This window comes from Solanum tuberosum, unplaced genomic scaffold (assembly GCF_000226075.1).
Source record: "Solanum tuberosum cultivar DM 1-3 516 R44 unplaced genomic scaffold, SolTub_3.0 scf00172, whole genome shotgun sequence".
Lineage (NCBI taxonomy): Eukaryota > Viridiplantae > Streptophyta > Magnoliopsida > Solanales > Solanaceae > Solanum > Solanum tuberosum.
In genome coordinates, this window is record NW_006239095.1 from 480,655 (window position 1) to 494,127 (window position 13,473).

The 13,473-nt window shown below is 31.9% G+C and overlaps 2 protein-coding genes and 1 non-coding gene across 3 annotated transcripts; 2 read left to right on the top strand and 1 right to left on the bottom strand.

Annotated features, from left to right (window-relative positions):
- Positions 1–1,997: 1,997 nt before the first annotated feature.
- Positions 1,998–5,423, top strand: LOC102603751 (uncharacterized). The gene is made up of 3 exons (XM_006354088.2): positions 1,998–2,200; positions 3,767–4,141; positions 4,618–5,423. The coding sequence occupies exons 1-3, from the start codon at positions 2,062–2,064 to the stop codon at positions 5,319–5,321; spliced, it is 1,218 nt and encodes a 405-aa protein (XP_006354150.1). The 5' UTR covers positions 1,998–2,061; the 3' UTR covers positions 5,322–5,423.
- Positions 5,424–5,525: 102 nt separating this feature from the next.
- On the bottom strand, positions 5,526–5,597 carry TRNAG-UCC (transfer RNA glycine (anticodon UCC)). The gene has a single exon. It is a non-coding gene; the product is annotated as a tRNA-Gly (tRNA).
- A 3,816-nt stretch (positions 5,598–9,413) lies between these two features.
- On the top strand, positions 9,414–12,853 carry LOC102603193 (phytoene synthase 2, chloroplastic-like). Its single transcript, XM_006354167.1, has 6 exons — positions 9,414–9,750; positions 10,425–10,475; positions 11,466–11,638; positions 11,725–11,960; positions 12,229–12,421; positions 12,689–12,853. Exons 1-6 carry the CDS (start codon positions 9,414–9,416, stop codon positions 12,851–12,853), a joined length of 1,155 nt encoding a protein of 384 aa, XP_006354229.1.
- Positions 12,854–13,473: the final 620 nt, after the last annotated feature.

The following is a 13,473-nucleotide window of genomic DNA, read 5'->3' on the forward strand; positions in this document are numbered from 1 at the left end:
ACTGAACTCTTACAAAAAAAAATATGTCATAAAGTTTTGTTCTTCATTCTATCATTCCTATTTTTTGCTCTTTTTTCGGTGTATCATTGTGTGATCTGATCAAACTCAAAATTATGTATCTACTTATCGTATTTTTACTCATGCTCTATAATTTTATAGCAGGTTGTTACTACCAATCTTTGAAGAATATTTTTCTAATAATATAAGTTGCTTAAAAATAAAGAATTATTTTCTTAACATAAGTAAAAAAAAAAAAATTTAAAATAAATGACATTAGGCATTCCATATTAATTGTGGCATCGCCTAATAATTTTTTCTTTTTCTTTTATGGTAGATAGAGTAGAACCAAAACCTTGTTTGGAATAATAAAGTAAAAGAGAATAAATAATTGAGGAATATGATCTGTAAAATACCAAACTTATGTCAATAATATCAAAAGTATATGATACTATTCTTAGAATCAATTTATCAGTCAGTTTTTTTAAAATTTTGGAGTCTTCGAACTTTGTAAAGTTGATTTAATGGTTAAGATAAATCGTCGCTCAGTGCAGGATTTAAAGTTTATAAATTTTTATAATGATCTCAAATAAATATAAAGTAGAAAATAGAGTCATAATTACATATTTATAAATATTACACATTAGATTTGTTATTGCCTCGACTAATTTAAATTGCACACAAGATAGACTACCTACTAAGGGGTTAATCATTCTCATGTTTTCAAAACTCGGATTCGATGCATTTAATTAGAAATGAAGAATTCACAATCATCCCATTATATTTATCAGTGGTCTTGTCATACAAATTATTTATTTAAATTTGCATTATTTCCTTTTGATGAAAACACCTTTTTGCTCTTTCTTAAATGAGTAATACCTTGTTGGTTTTGTAAATAATTATTTTAGACTAAATATTTTTAGTTAAAAGTGATAAAATAAAAAGGATCAAAAGGAAGTACTAATTATATTTTGAAGTTTAAGTACTAATTTAAAATTTTCCATTAGCAAATCCTAATGCTAGCTAGCTCAATTAGTGAACACCCTAATTTCCACAAATTTGGTGGAATTAGGTTCAAATGCCCATCATCTTTAAGTGCCCTACTTTTAGTGTTTTAATTAGTGAGAATGTTAATTAAGTGAGATGTTTAAGGAGAGATAAATAATAATTTAGATAATATTATGGAAATTTATTGATTATGTATATTATATGTATATTATAGCTATTGAAATATACAAAACCTATATATTTGCTTGCTTTTTTAAAAAAAAACTAGATCACTCATAGACATTGGATTATAATTATCTCAATAGATTACCCAACGAATGAAATTTTTGCACGAATTGCCCTTATTTCGGTGTGACCTTTAATTTTTTGTGGACCAAAGCACCAGACGTCATTGTGTATGATCTAATTTCTCTGGACATAAATTTAGAGAACTTTCGCCTCGCTCGGCAAATTTTATAAGAATCAAGTTATGCAGCATAAAATGTGTAGTATTTTTATGACCTAATTTCGCTAGACATAAGTTTAGAGAATTATGTTTTACTCGGCATAAGTTATGTAGGACTTAAGTTGTGTATTTTATGACATAATTTGTAGGTTTTGAAACTAAAATTTTCTCTATCAGCAAAAGCTCTACAGGATTTAAGTTATATTATGTCCTTTACTACCTAACTTGTGGATTCCCAACTGAACTTCTACCTCTATCGACATAAGTTTTATAGAACCTAAGCGGCAATGCAGCATAACTCGTGCTATATTATGATGCAAAACTATAAACTTATGTTGAACGAAAATTCTTTGTTATCACGACATCATGAACATTTTCAACCACTTATTTTTACGACAATAAAAATTAAAGACCACCCAAAAATAAGAACATGTGCAAATGACCCAAAAATAATCAAAATAGCCCAAATCCCTTCTTATTGGGCTTTTTTTTTTTAACCATTTGGGCCTCAAAAGATATTTTTAGTTGTTCCATTTCCATACGCTTCTTCTTCTTCTTCTATCAGTCAAATTCAAGAAAAGTTGAATTTTTTGAAGAGAAATTAGCTAAAAATGGAGTCATTATTCATCAAAAATTTGATCGTTGCAACTCAAATTGCTGTCCCAAAGAGTAATTCAATAAACCCAATTCGTATAAGAAGGATTTGCAGCTCTTCTTGGAAAATTCACTTCAAAAAATCAGACTTTCAAGGTACCCTTTTTGTCTCAATTTACGTATCACACTTTCCTTTTTAGTCTGTCTAAAATTACTCTTTTTATTATTAACGAAATGATTTATAGCTGCACATATAGTCTCCGAGTGTTTTAGATCATAAATTTCAAAAGTCTTTCTTTATTGCTACAACAGTTAGTTATGACAATTTGTGTCCTACGTGTTGTCCTACATGTATTATGTCATGTAGGACTCATGTGTTTACTTGTTCAACTTTATACAATTTTAAGTTTCTACGTGCAAAAATGTGAAATAAGTCAAAGTTAAAAGGGCACATTTATGTATTATGTCTTTTTCTTTTTTTTTTGCAACTCTGTTGTTATAACTGTTAGTCTAGTAGTTAGGTTGTTCGGACCCTTCAAAAATATTGTCGTATATATGTTGGATACTTCAAAATGTATTTTTGGAGGACTCGACACAATCTAGAGGGATTTTTGATGAGTCCGAGCAACATAAATGGTTAGAAGCAATTTATATTTGTTTTAATGTGAGATTATGAGCTAACTTTGAATGAGTTGATTGATTTACTGCTAAGCTTTTGCCTATTTGCTTCAGTGTGTTATCAAGGCTATAATGCATACTTTTCCTTGTGATACTAAATAATTGGTATTCCACTTTATCGTAATTTTTTAAAAAGTTTATTTGTCAGTCTATTTGTTATTCATGCTTAAAATTATGAATCTTGGACAATACATACATTTTTTGTATTTTGTTTCTCGATTTTGCGTTTCTTCATTAGAGGCCACAGTTGATTTGCAATTTGCGCTTAAAGCCCCAATAAACCTTTGAGTTTATTTGCATTTTTCCCCTCTGATAACACTGTTGTGTTATTTTGTTTCTTGATATTGGGACACTTTAACATGCTGAGAAAAAAGTAATGTGAACTTTTATGGAAGTTTTGACATGTATAGAAGAGTTTTATGTAGTGCCTAAAAACCTATCAGATGGGCGCGAAGAGCTTTCTCCAAATCCCCTTCACTAGGAAATTATAGCATATATACAAGGTTAAATTTTATATACATTCATACAATGCATATATATAGTAGGTGCTGAATCTTCTTCGTTTCTTTGTGTATTTACTTCTTTATATTTTGAATCCTCTCAGTGAAAATTGTAGCTCTGACATGGGATACAGACAAACATGTTTGAGCTTTGCTGTAATTTTTGCTTAAAGTATGCTTATTAATACCGGAGTTTAAGAGGAACCGTTCAAGGAAGTAATGCGTTTTCCATTTCTTATCCCATAAAGAGGGAGAAGTTCTTTATTTTCCGTTGAGCGCCTATTGATTGGTAAATGAATTTGCTTTAGAGTTAAGTTATATGATCTGCATGATTTGAAGGAGCGGAGAGAAGTGTTGGACGACTTCTTAGTCGAGACTTTACTTAATAAATTTTTCACATTTTTGGTTTTTCGAACACCTTATATTTTCCTCCGCCATATACATCCTACTTGGTGCGGACATGGTGTATCATTCACTCGTTTTAGCTTCCGTTATTGTTTCATCTTCTCACTTTAATGATTAATCATGCTAACTGATTTTTCAGATTTTCGGGACTATGTAAAACCTTCCCGCCTTTTACCAGCCACTAACGTGAAATTCTGTGGAGAATGGTCGCTGGAAACATTGCTCAATCAGTCAAAATTGGATAGATCTAATTCGATTTACCAAGTCAAGCTGCAAACGAGTAATGCATATGGATCAGATCTTACCGATATAAACTCTGAAGTCCTGCTTTGTTTGATAGATGAAAATGGTGACTCAATCTTACAAAGGATATCGGCTGGTCTGGAGAACGCCCGTTCTGTGCAGTCACAGGATTCTGATCTTCTCCAATTCCGAAGAGGTTCCGTAGATGAGTTCATATTTGAGGGACCTAAACTTGGAAAACTTGCAGCTGTTTGGATCAGTCCAGAATCAGGTCAGTATTTCCAACTAAGTGACATACATGTAAGCTATGTTGCTCGGACTTTTCAAAAAATGTTGCTGCATCCATGTCGGATCCTCACCAAAATGCACTACTTTTGGAGGATCCGACATGCAACTGTCGACATTTCTGAAGAGTCCAACTGGCATAGCATGTAAGATCAATTCATGTAAGGGTCGAGATGTGATCCTTTTGTTCAGAAAAGTACATCTGGCTGGCATATGATATTTTCCGAACTGCTCGGACTCTTCAAAAATGTCTGAATCTGTCTCAAATCAGTAAGAATCCCGATTACTCTCCAGTAAAAGCTCATCAAGCACCGGAAAAACTGCTCAGCATTTTTGAAGAGTCCGAGCAACATAGCTGTGAAGCATTTGATTACTATTATACATATTTTAAGCATCAAAAAGGAAATAAATGAACATGTAGCCCAACGGTTTCTAAATTTTCGTGCCAATATGAATAAGCAGGTCAGTGGAGACTCGGAGGCATGAACGTAACCGTCATTTCCCTTCTAAATTCCGCGTTGGTAGGAAATGAGAAGAATTTATCAGACTGTACAGCCATCCAGTATGACTTTGATATCGAGGATGTCTTGCTCGGTGAGAAAAGCGATAGTTCCATGATGGAGTTTAGACCATATTCGGTTACTGAGTTTTCCGAGGACAACATTGTGTCATTAAGTGAGAAAACTTCGCCATCATCTTCCATTAGTACTCAGAACATATCAAACGAAGACACAATGAAGGAATACACAGATTTGAAGTTATCTTTATTGCTATACGATGCAATCCTTACCATTGCTGGCTCGTCTATTGCATTCTTAGCCGGGGATAAGTCTGCAATAGCCTTCTTAACAGGTGGTATTGGAGGATTCCTCTATCTATTACTCGTGCAGAGATCTGTTGACGGTATACCATCTTCAGAACTGACTCCAAGTAACCGTACACAAACTCTTGATCAAACCGATAAAGGATTCAAAGGCTCAGTGTTGAACATAGTATTAGCTCTTGCAGTTACAACCGTTGCAGCAAAATATGCTTTCGGAGACGTTGCCAGAGTGCTGACACCTCAAGATCTCATGCTTGGAACGATCGGATTTCTACTGTCTAAGGTATCCGTCATTTTAGCAGCTTTCGTACCGATAACAGGAGGTTTAAGAGAGAACAAATGATACTATACTCATTCATAATAGTCCTTGCATATTCATGTATAGCTTATACAGAGTAATAACAGAACAGAAAGATGAATAGAATCGACATATTTGTTTTATACACTTGTTTTTCGATATTTCTATACTTGAGCAGAGAGTCTATCGGAAACTAGATTATATTTGATTGTTAAATTCCGTGCCAAAGTTACGTGTAAAAAATAAAAATGCGTCTGCCGGGAGTCGAACCCGGGTCTATTGCTTGGAAGGCAATTATCCTAACCGTTGGACTACAAACGCTTTGTTGTGGTTCAAAGTTTACATAATTATTTTATTTTAAATTTAATTGTTTCTAAAGTGAAAAAGTATGTAACAATGTCACAAGTATATGTGGTCGTAAGACGATCGCCTATAGGTGGTAGGGTAGGGTAAGGCGGGTGGTAAAATTTACGTTGTATCGGATTTTCTAATCGAACATAAGATCAGGCTTAGAGCGCGTGAAACTCATCACTATTGCATGAGGATATTATAATCATAACATATTTCCACGAAAAGCAATATTTTATTCGTATAATAGAAGAGCAACTCGCTTTGTATAGTGATTGTTATACAAGATCATTAAGTATCTCGTTTGACTGTTGCTCGAGCAGATTGAAGTTATCTTTCGATTAATTATCCATCTAGTAAAGATTATTAATCAAGAGCTTAACTACAACCTAATATATAGTCAACATGGAATTTTAATTTCTTTGCAAATATAGAGTATTTCCAAACTAAGAATCATAAATCATAATATAATCATCATTTATTGGCCAATTAATATGCATCATTTTCCAATCTCCTTGAGTTACACGTTATCTTATTATGATATTTATTAGGGAAAATTGTATGAAATAGCAAACTATTAATTCAAATTAAATATTATAGTCATAGTTTATTTTAATTGTAATTCGCAGCAAACATCCTCTTTTTTTATCATTTGATTCGATATACAATTAGCCATTTTCGTTATACAATTAACTATTTTATACATTTCGGTATAAAATGTATAAAATGCGTTTGTGTTTGTATAAAGCGAGAGAAAAGTGTATATACAAATACAAATACATATATTTTCGTCCTATACACTTATAATTATACAAATACAGATCTTATTATACAAATTACAATGTATAAATGAATTTATACAAAACTGAACAATTTGTATAAAATTCGATATTTATAACGAATTATACAAATCAAAAGCTCCATAGCAAACATGCTCTATTTATTATACGTCAATTCTACCTGATAATATATTTGTAATTTTTTTTTTAAAAAAAACTATATATTCATCATGTATAAAGTTTAAACTCATCTGGAATTTAGTTGATTGATCATTTCATAAGGGTATAATATTTACTCGAGGGGGATCTACAGTTTTAATTACGAATTCACGTGAATCTAATAATTTTTTATTTATATATATTAAAAGTTCACTAATTAAATATCTATAAATATTAACTAATGATTAAGATATTATTATATAATACTAACTGAATTAACGATAAAATTCATAAACTTCAAAATCATGAATCCGTCTCTGCCAAACAGAAAACAATATATTGATGTTGACATCTTTCAAATGGACTTAATTTACTTAGAAAATAGCATTATTCCAATGTATATACTCTTCTAATTAATACAAAATTCACACTAAATTATTTTATTTTTTTCAAAAATTTGCAGAAAAAAACAAAATATAAAAGCTTCATTTTAGAGGTATCAAATGTAGACAAGATCCTTAATTCTACTTTTGCATGAGGTAGACGTTTATTCCAACAAAGTTGATTTTAACATTTTGTCAGTATTAATAATTATAATATTCATTAAATTAATAGAGAATAATTAAATTTTACCAATTTTTCATGTTATCATATCAAACCGTCAACGATTGTGGTGCAACGGGTGGGGTTGCTCATCCTTTAATATAGAGGTCTCAGATTCGAACTCTGGATATGAAAAAATTCTTGATAGGAAGCGTTTCCCTCCTAATGGGATCCTACGTGACACGAATCTGAAATAGTCGGGCTCTAATGTGGGGTATCAAACATTGAATGGAAAACAAAAAAGAAATTAGCTAATATATTGATGTCGACCTCCTTCAAACACTTGAAAAATATAAATTAGCTACAAAATTCATCGTTGATCGGTCACTTAATAACCCTAAGATTTTTTTACATTCTTATTTTTGTTTGTAGTGAAATGGAATTAATTTACTATCACATAGCATTATTCCAATGTATATATATTATTTTTATTCATAAAAAATTAAACTCTATGTATTAATTTTATTTGCTCATAGAAAAATTTCAAAAGAAAACAAAATCTATAAGTTTCATTTTAGAGGTATCAAATGTTGACAAGATCCTTAAATTATTAATTCTAATTTTGCATGAGGGACGATTCTTCCAATAATTATTTTTTAACATTTTGTTATATAAATAAAAGGACAAAATAGCATCTTTGGGAAAAAGCATTGTAACTCTAATACCAACAATTCTATGTATATCTAACTTAGAACTATGAAAAATAATATAATTTTAACTGCAGGCTTTTAAAGTGTGTGTTCGATTAGGAATGGATAGAATTTCTTCATTTTTAATTAAACGTTTTGGATTCGAATTTCAAAATATTGGTTATAGGTTTGGATAAATCTGTTAACTAAACTCCATTATATTTGTCTCAAAAAATTCATCAAATATGTATAAATTATTATTTCAGAATCAATAACTTAAACAAAGTAATCTTAATTCATAAACTTTATATTCTGACTCTATCTACGTATAATTTGTCAGGTTATCAGTGGCATGTCCCTATATAGGATACTTCACATGAGAAAATGACATGATTAATAATTAGACTAAGAGACAAAAAGAACAATAATCATGGCCTAAAAGAGCATTTTCTTTTTTTACGTCAAAGCATAAATTGAATATTTCGATATACGAAACATTTCACATTTAAATAAAAATCAGAACAAGTGATGTAGATCGCTTATTTTGATGCAAGCATTAGTGACTTATTCAACGATCTGACCACAAAACTTATAGATCACACAAAAAAAGGGAATTATAATTGCTTCAAGATTTCTCATCTAGCCAGTCTCAAGACTCTCAAGCATACTTAAATAAAGTAGTAAAGAGTTTCAAATAATATATGTTGTCAATGCAAATGAATTTTTATGCCATTATTAAGTCGATAATTATAAGTAATTATCCATACAGATTTAGATTAGTAATCTCAATAATTAAACAAATTACTTGCGATAACATATTATATTCTTCATACATTGTTGATCGATATATATAAATTAAATCGAATATCAAAAGCATAGGAAAAATTGCCAAATTTTAAGGACCTTTGTGTATAAAATCCAACAATAAGCACATATAACTTTTTGAGTTTTACAACTTTTCTCAAATTTCAGCCAACCTGTTTTTTTCCCTATCGAAATAAGTGTTGTTTTAGCTTTTTTTTTTAAGTTCATTAAGAAAAATAACATATATGCCTATTTTTAATCACTATTAAGAAGTAGTTCTTTAATATAAGGGTAAAATTAAAAAGAATTATTGCTTCTATTTCAATTTGTTTGTCTGGTTTTGACTTGTTACGAATCCGAGTTTTAAAAAGCAACTAAGATTCTTCAATCTTGTAGTCTTAAATTAAAAATATGTAAAATGTACCAAAATACCCTTTTTAGTCTTATGATCTTAAATATGTCATGTGTAAAGCCAGAATTAAATAGTTATCAAAAAAGGAAACATACATTTTTTTTTCCGAACAGACTAAAAGTGAAAATAAAACAAACAAACTAAAATAAAGCGAGTAATAATTATCATCTTGAAATTCCTAAAACGACAGTTATCTTTACTAAAACGACACTTATTTTGGAACAGACGAAGTATAGAGCAAAAAACTACACTTATTTTGGAACAGATAGAGTATAGTATATTATAATATCTTAATAATGGAGAGAATTTTTGTTAGTTCCTTGTGTAGTATATAAAGTATACTATATCTCCCTAGCTCTCTTATTATTTTTCACATCTTTTTTTGTTGTTACAATTTGTAAAAATGTGTCCAGCAACACTTTCTTATTCATCCAATTCTTGCCATAATGCAAGAAATGAAATATTTTCATCTAAAAAATGCAAAACAAAATTACCAATAAGAGCTGATCAAGTTCTTACAGTTTCTCCTAAGAAGAGAGAACAATCCATTCATGAATTATTATCAGTACAAGGAATTGCTCATACTCATCGTCGCGTTCGCGAAGTTGTTTGGAAACAAACAAATGTTACAAATGAAAATTTGTGTTGTAGAAATCCAAGATTTGATCCTATGTTTCTTGATGAAGCTTATGAATTATGCAGGAAAATTTGTGAAGAATATGCTAAGACCTTCTACTTAGGTACATTTTCTTGACGATCACTTTTTTTCTTTTTCAAGAATGACATGTTACATATAGTACTAATAGATATCTATTTCTTGTACATTTTATGGCTTTCTGTTGTTTATTGTGTCTCGATTATCATACTGTTTTGTTGTTATTGTAAATGCTTTGTGTTGTTTTCCTTGTTAGTTGTTGTGCTTTCTTCATTGTCGTTTTTCCTTTTCATAACTAGTTTGATTTGTTGCATTTGAGTCGAGGGTCCTTTCAACTTCTCTACCTCCACGAGGTAGGGGTAAGGTCTACGCACACTCTACCTTCCTCAGACCCTACTTGTGGAATTTCAATGTGTATGTTGTTGTACAATTTATGACTTAAGTTTTTGCTATAATTGCTAATATGCTAGTATGAAGTTTTTGTTTTCAAAGTTTTTATTTTGATGGTTATAAACCATCTTTTTTAAGCCTTCCAATCAGAGCTATGTTGCTCGGACTATTCAAAAATGTTGACGGAGTGTCTGTGGACGATCCTCCAAAAGCAGTGCATTTTTGGAGGAATCGACATGGTGAGACAACATTTTTGGAGGGTATGAGTAACATAGATCATGAGTAGTACTCTTTCCCCTTTTGACTTTTTTCTAACTCCCTTCATTGTTGTTTAAATATAACTTAATGTTCAATTTGATCATGTTGTAGGGACTAAGCTAATGACTGAAGACAGACAAAAGGCAATATGGGCTATCTATGGTAAGCTATACTGATTTAATGATCTCAAATTTTTAAAATTACTAGGCCTTAACTAGTATCAGAGTCAATGGTTCCGTGAGATGAATATGGAGATGGTGGAGTGATATTCTTAATGGTATGACGCCTTTTGGGAAAAACTTTGCAAGTTTGGCTCATAGCAGGCAATATCACACCATGTTAAGAGTATCACCCAATATAAGAAAGAAAGCTACATATAAGGTGTAGTGATATTCTTAATGGTATAATGCCTTTTGGGGAAAATTTTGCGAGTTTGGCTCATAACAGACAATATCACACCATGTTAAGACTAAGACGTAATCGACGACCAACAGAAGAAAAAGCTACATATAAGGTGTAGTGATATTCTTAATGGTATAATGCCTTTTGGGGAAAATTTTGCGAGTTTGGCTCATAACAGACAATATCACACCATGTTAAGAGTATCGCCCAATATAAGAAGAAAAAACTACATATAAGGTGTAGTGATATTCTTAATGATATAACGCCTTTTGGGAAAAACTTTGCGAGTTTGACTCATAACAGACAATATCACACCATGTTAAGAGTATCGCCCAATATAAGAGAAAAAACTACATATAAGGTGTAGTGATATTCTTAATGGTATAATGCCTTTTGGGGAAAATTTTGCGAGTTTGGCTCATAACAGACAATATCACACCATGTTAAGAGTATCACCCAATATAAGAAAGAAAGCTACATATAAGGTGTAGTGATATTCTTATTGATATGACGCCTTTTGGGGAAAACGGTGCGAGTTTGGCTCATAGCAGACAATATCACACCATGTTAAGAGTATCGTCCAATATAAGAGAAAAAGCTACATATAATGTGTAGTGATATTCTTAATGGTATAACGCCTTTTGAAAAAAAACTTTGCGAGTTTGGCTCATAGCAGACAATATCACACCATGTTAAGAGTATCATCCAACAGAAGCAATTGAAAATTGTTTTTTTTTTGTTTTCTTTCAGTATGGTGCAGAAGGACAGATGAACTAGTTGATGGTCCTAATGCAGATTACATGAACAACGCAGTTCTTGATAGATGGGAACAAAGATTAGAAGACATTTTCAACAACAAACCTTATGACATGCTTGATGCTGCTTTAACTGATACCATTTGCAAGTTTCCTTTAGACATCAAGGTAACAAAATCTTCGATATCTCTTGTCGAAAAAAACTAACCTTTTATAGTATGTTGAGATGAATTTTCCGCGTTTATGATGTATAGCCGTTCAAGGACATGATAGATGGAATGAGAATGGACACAAGGAAAAGCCGATACGCGAATTTCCAGGAGCTGTATATGTACTGTTACTGTGTGGCTGGAACAGTTGGCCTAATGAGTGTGCCAATAATGGGAATTGCACCAGAAAGTTCTGTTTCAGCTCAAACTGTATATAATGCAGCACTTCATTTGGGCATAGGGAATCAACTTACTAACATTCTAAGAGATGTTGGAGAAGAGTAAGTTAAAAGTACTCATATTGTATTATTGTCACAATCGGAGCCCATGACATGTATTGTTCGTTTTGGTCCAGCAGGCCTCACGGATTTGTCCCTTGAGCGTGTGTACCATGTGAACTTTTGTTATGCGTTATAAAACTCTTCACTTCTTTAGAAGCTTGTCAGCTTACAAGTCTGTCAGTCCTTCTCTTTAACCAGCCCTTGTCGGCCCGTCCTCTGTCATGAGTGTCACAACTATCTAACCATTTTGCTATTGATATGTTTCTAGTGCATTGAGAGGAAGAGTTTATCTGCCACAAGATGAACTAGCACAGTTTGGAATACGCGACGAGGACGTGTTCGCGAGGAAAGTGACAGATCAATGGAGAGAATTTATGAAGGAGCAGATAAGAAGGGCAAGATTTTACTTCAATCTTGCTGAGGAGGGTGCTTCACATCTTAACAAAGCCAGTCGTTGGCCAGTAAGTTCACTCAGACTCTTCAAAAATGTCAATGGTTGCATGTCGGATCCTCCAAAAGTACGACATGCAACATTTTTGGAGTTTGAACATCTTAGCTTGTAGGTGTTAGTGTATGAGACCACGATCCACAAACTGACACATGAGACTCACTAAAGAGGGGAAAACAAAATGTAGTTATTACTATAGGAACTCGTAAACTTCAAATCTTGGATTGACCTCTTGTTACGAGTTCTTGATAAGTTTTGTGTATGTGTTGTGATTTTGTAGGTTTGGTCATCCTTAATTTTGTACAGGAAGATATTGGATGCAATAGAGGAGAATGACTATGATAACTTGACAAAGAGAGCTTATGTTGGAAGAGCTAAGAAGTTGGTCACTTTACCTGTTTCATATGCTAGAGCTTTATCTTTGCCTAGTTTGGCCATTCAATAGATAAAATACAAGAAAATTGTATAATGTAAAAAAGTATCATTCTATTAATATAGACCTCAACATAGTTTGGGAATCGTTCGATCAACTCTAGGCTAAGCTTCTGGTGAAATATCCAACCTTATAGTTGAAAAATGCAAAAAAAGTTACTTTCTTCGTTTCAACTTTGAATGATTTTAGCCTATCGGTGACCATAGAGACCCTTTGGATAGTGCTTTTTCGATCAACTAGTAGACTTAGCTTGATGAAGAAAGAGTCTTTAGAAGTAGACCAAACACCAATTCAATCTCAAAAAATGAAGAGAAGTACAAGCATAGACAAAACTACAATTTTATCTTGAATTTTTCCAAGTATGATAGAATCAAGTCACACACACATACAACTAAAGAGTCTATTGTTATTGTGTTTTGGAAGTTTATACTTTATAGGTAAGATTCACATAGACAACATGTGACCTTCAAAGCATACCATGTGCAAATTGCAATTATGTAACCAACCCTAACTTGTTCAGAACTGAGGCGTAATTGTGGGCAACAAACCCCCATGAGGTGATTAAGAAAACTAGCTAGTATGAGTTCAAAATATCAACCAACTTGAATATAAACACTTAAGCAGAATCAAAA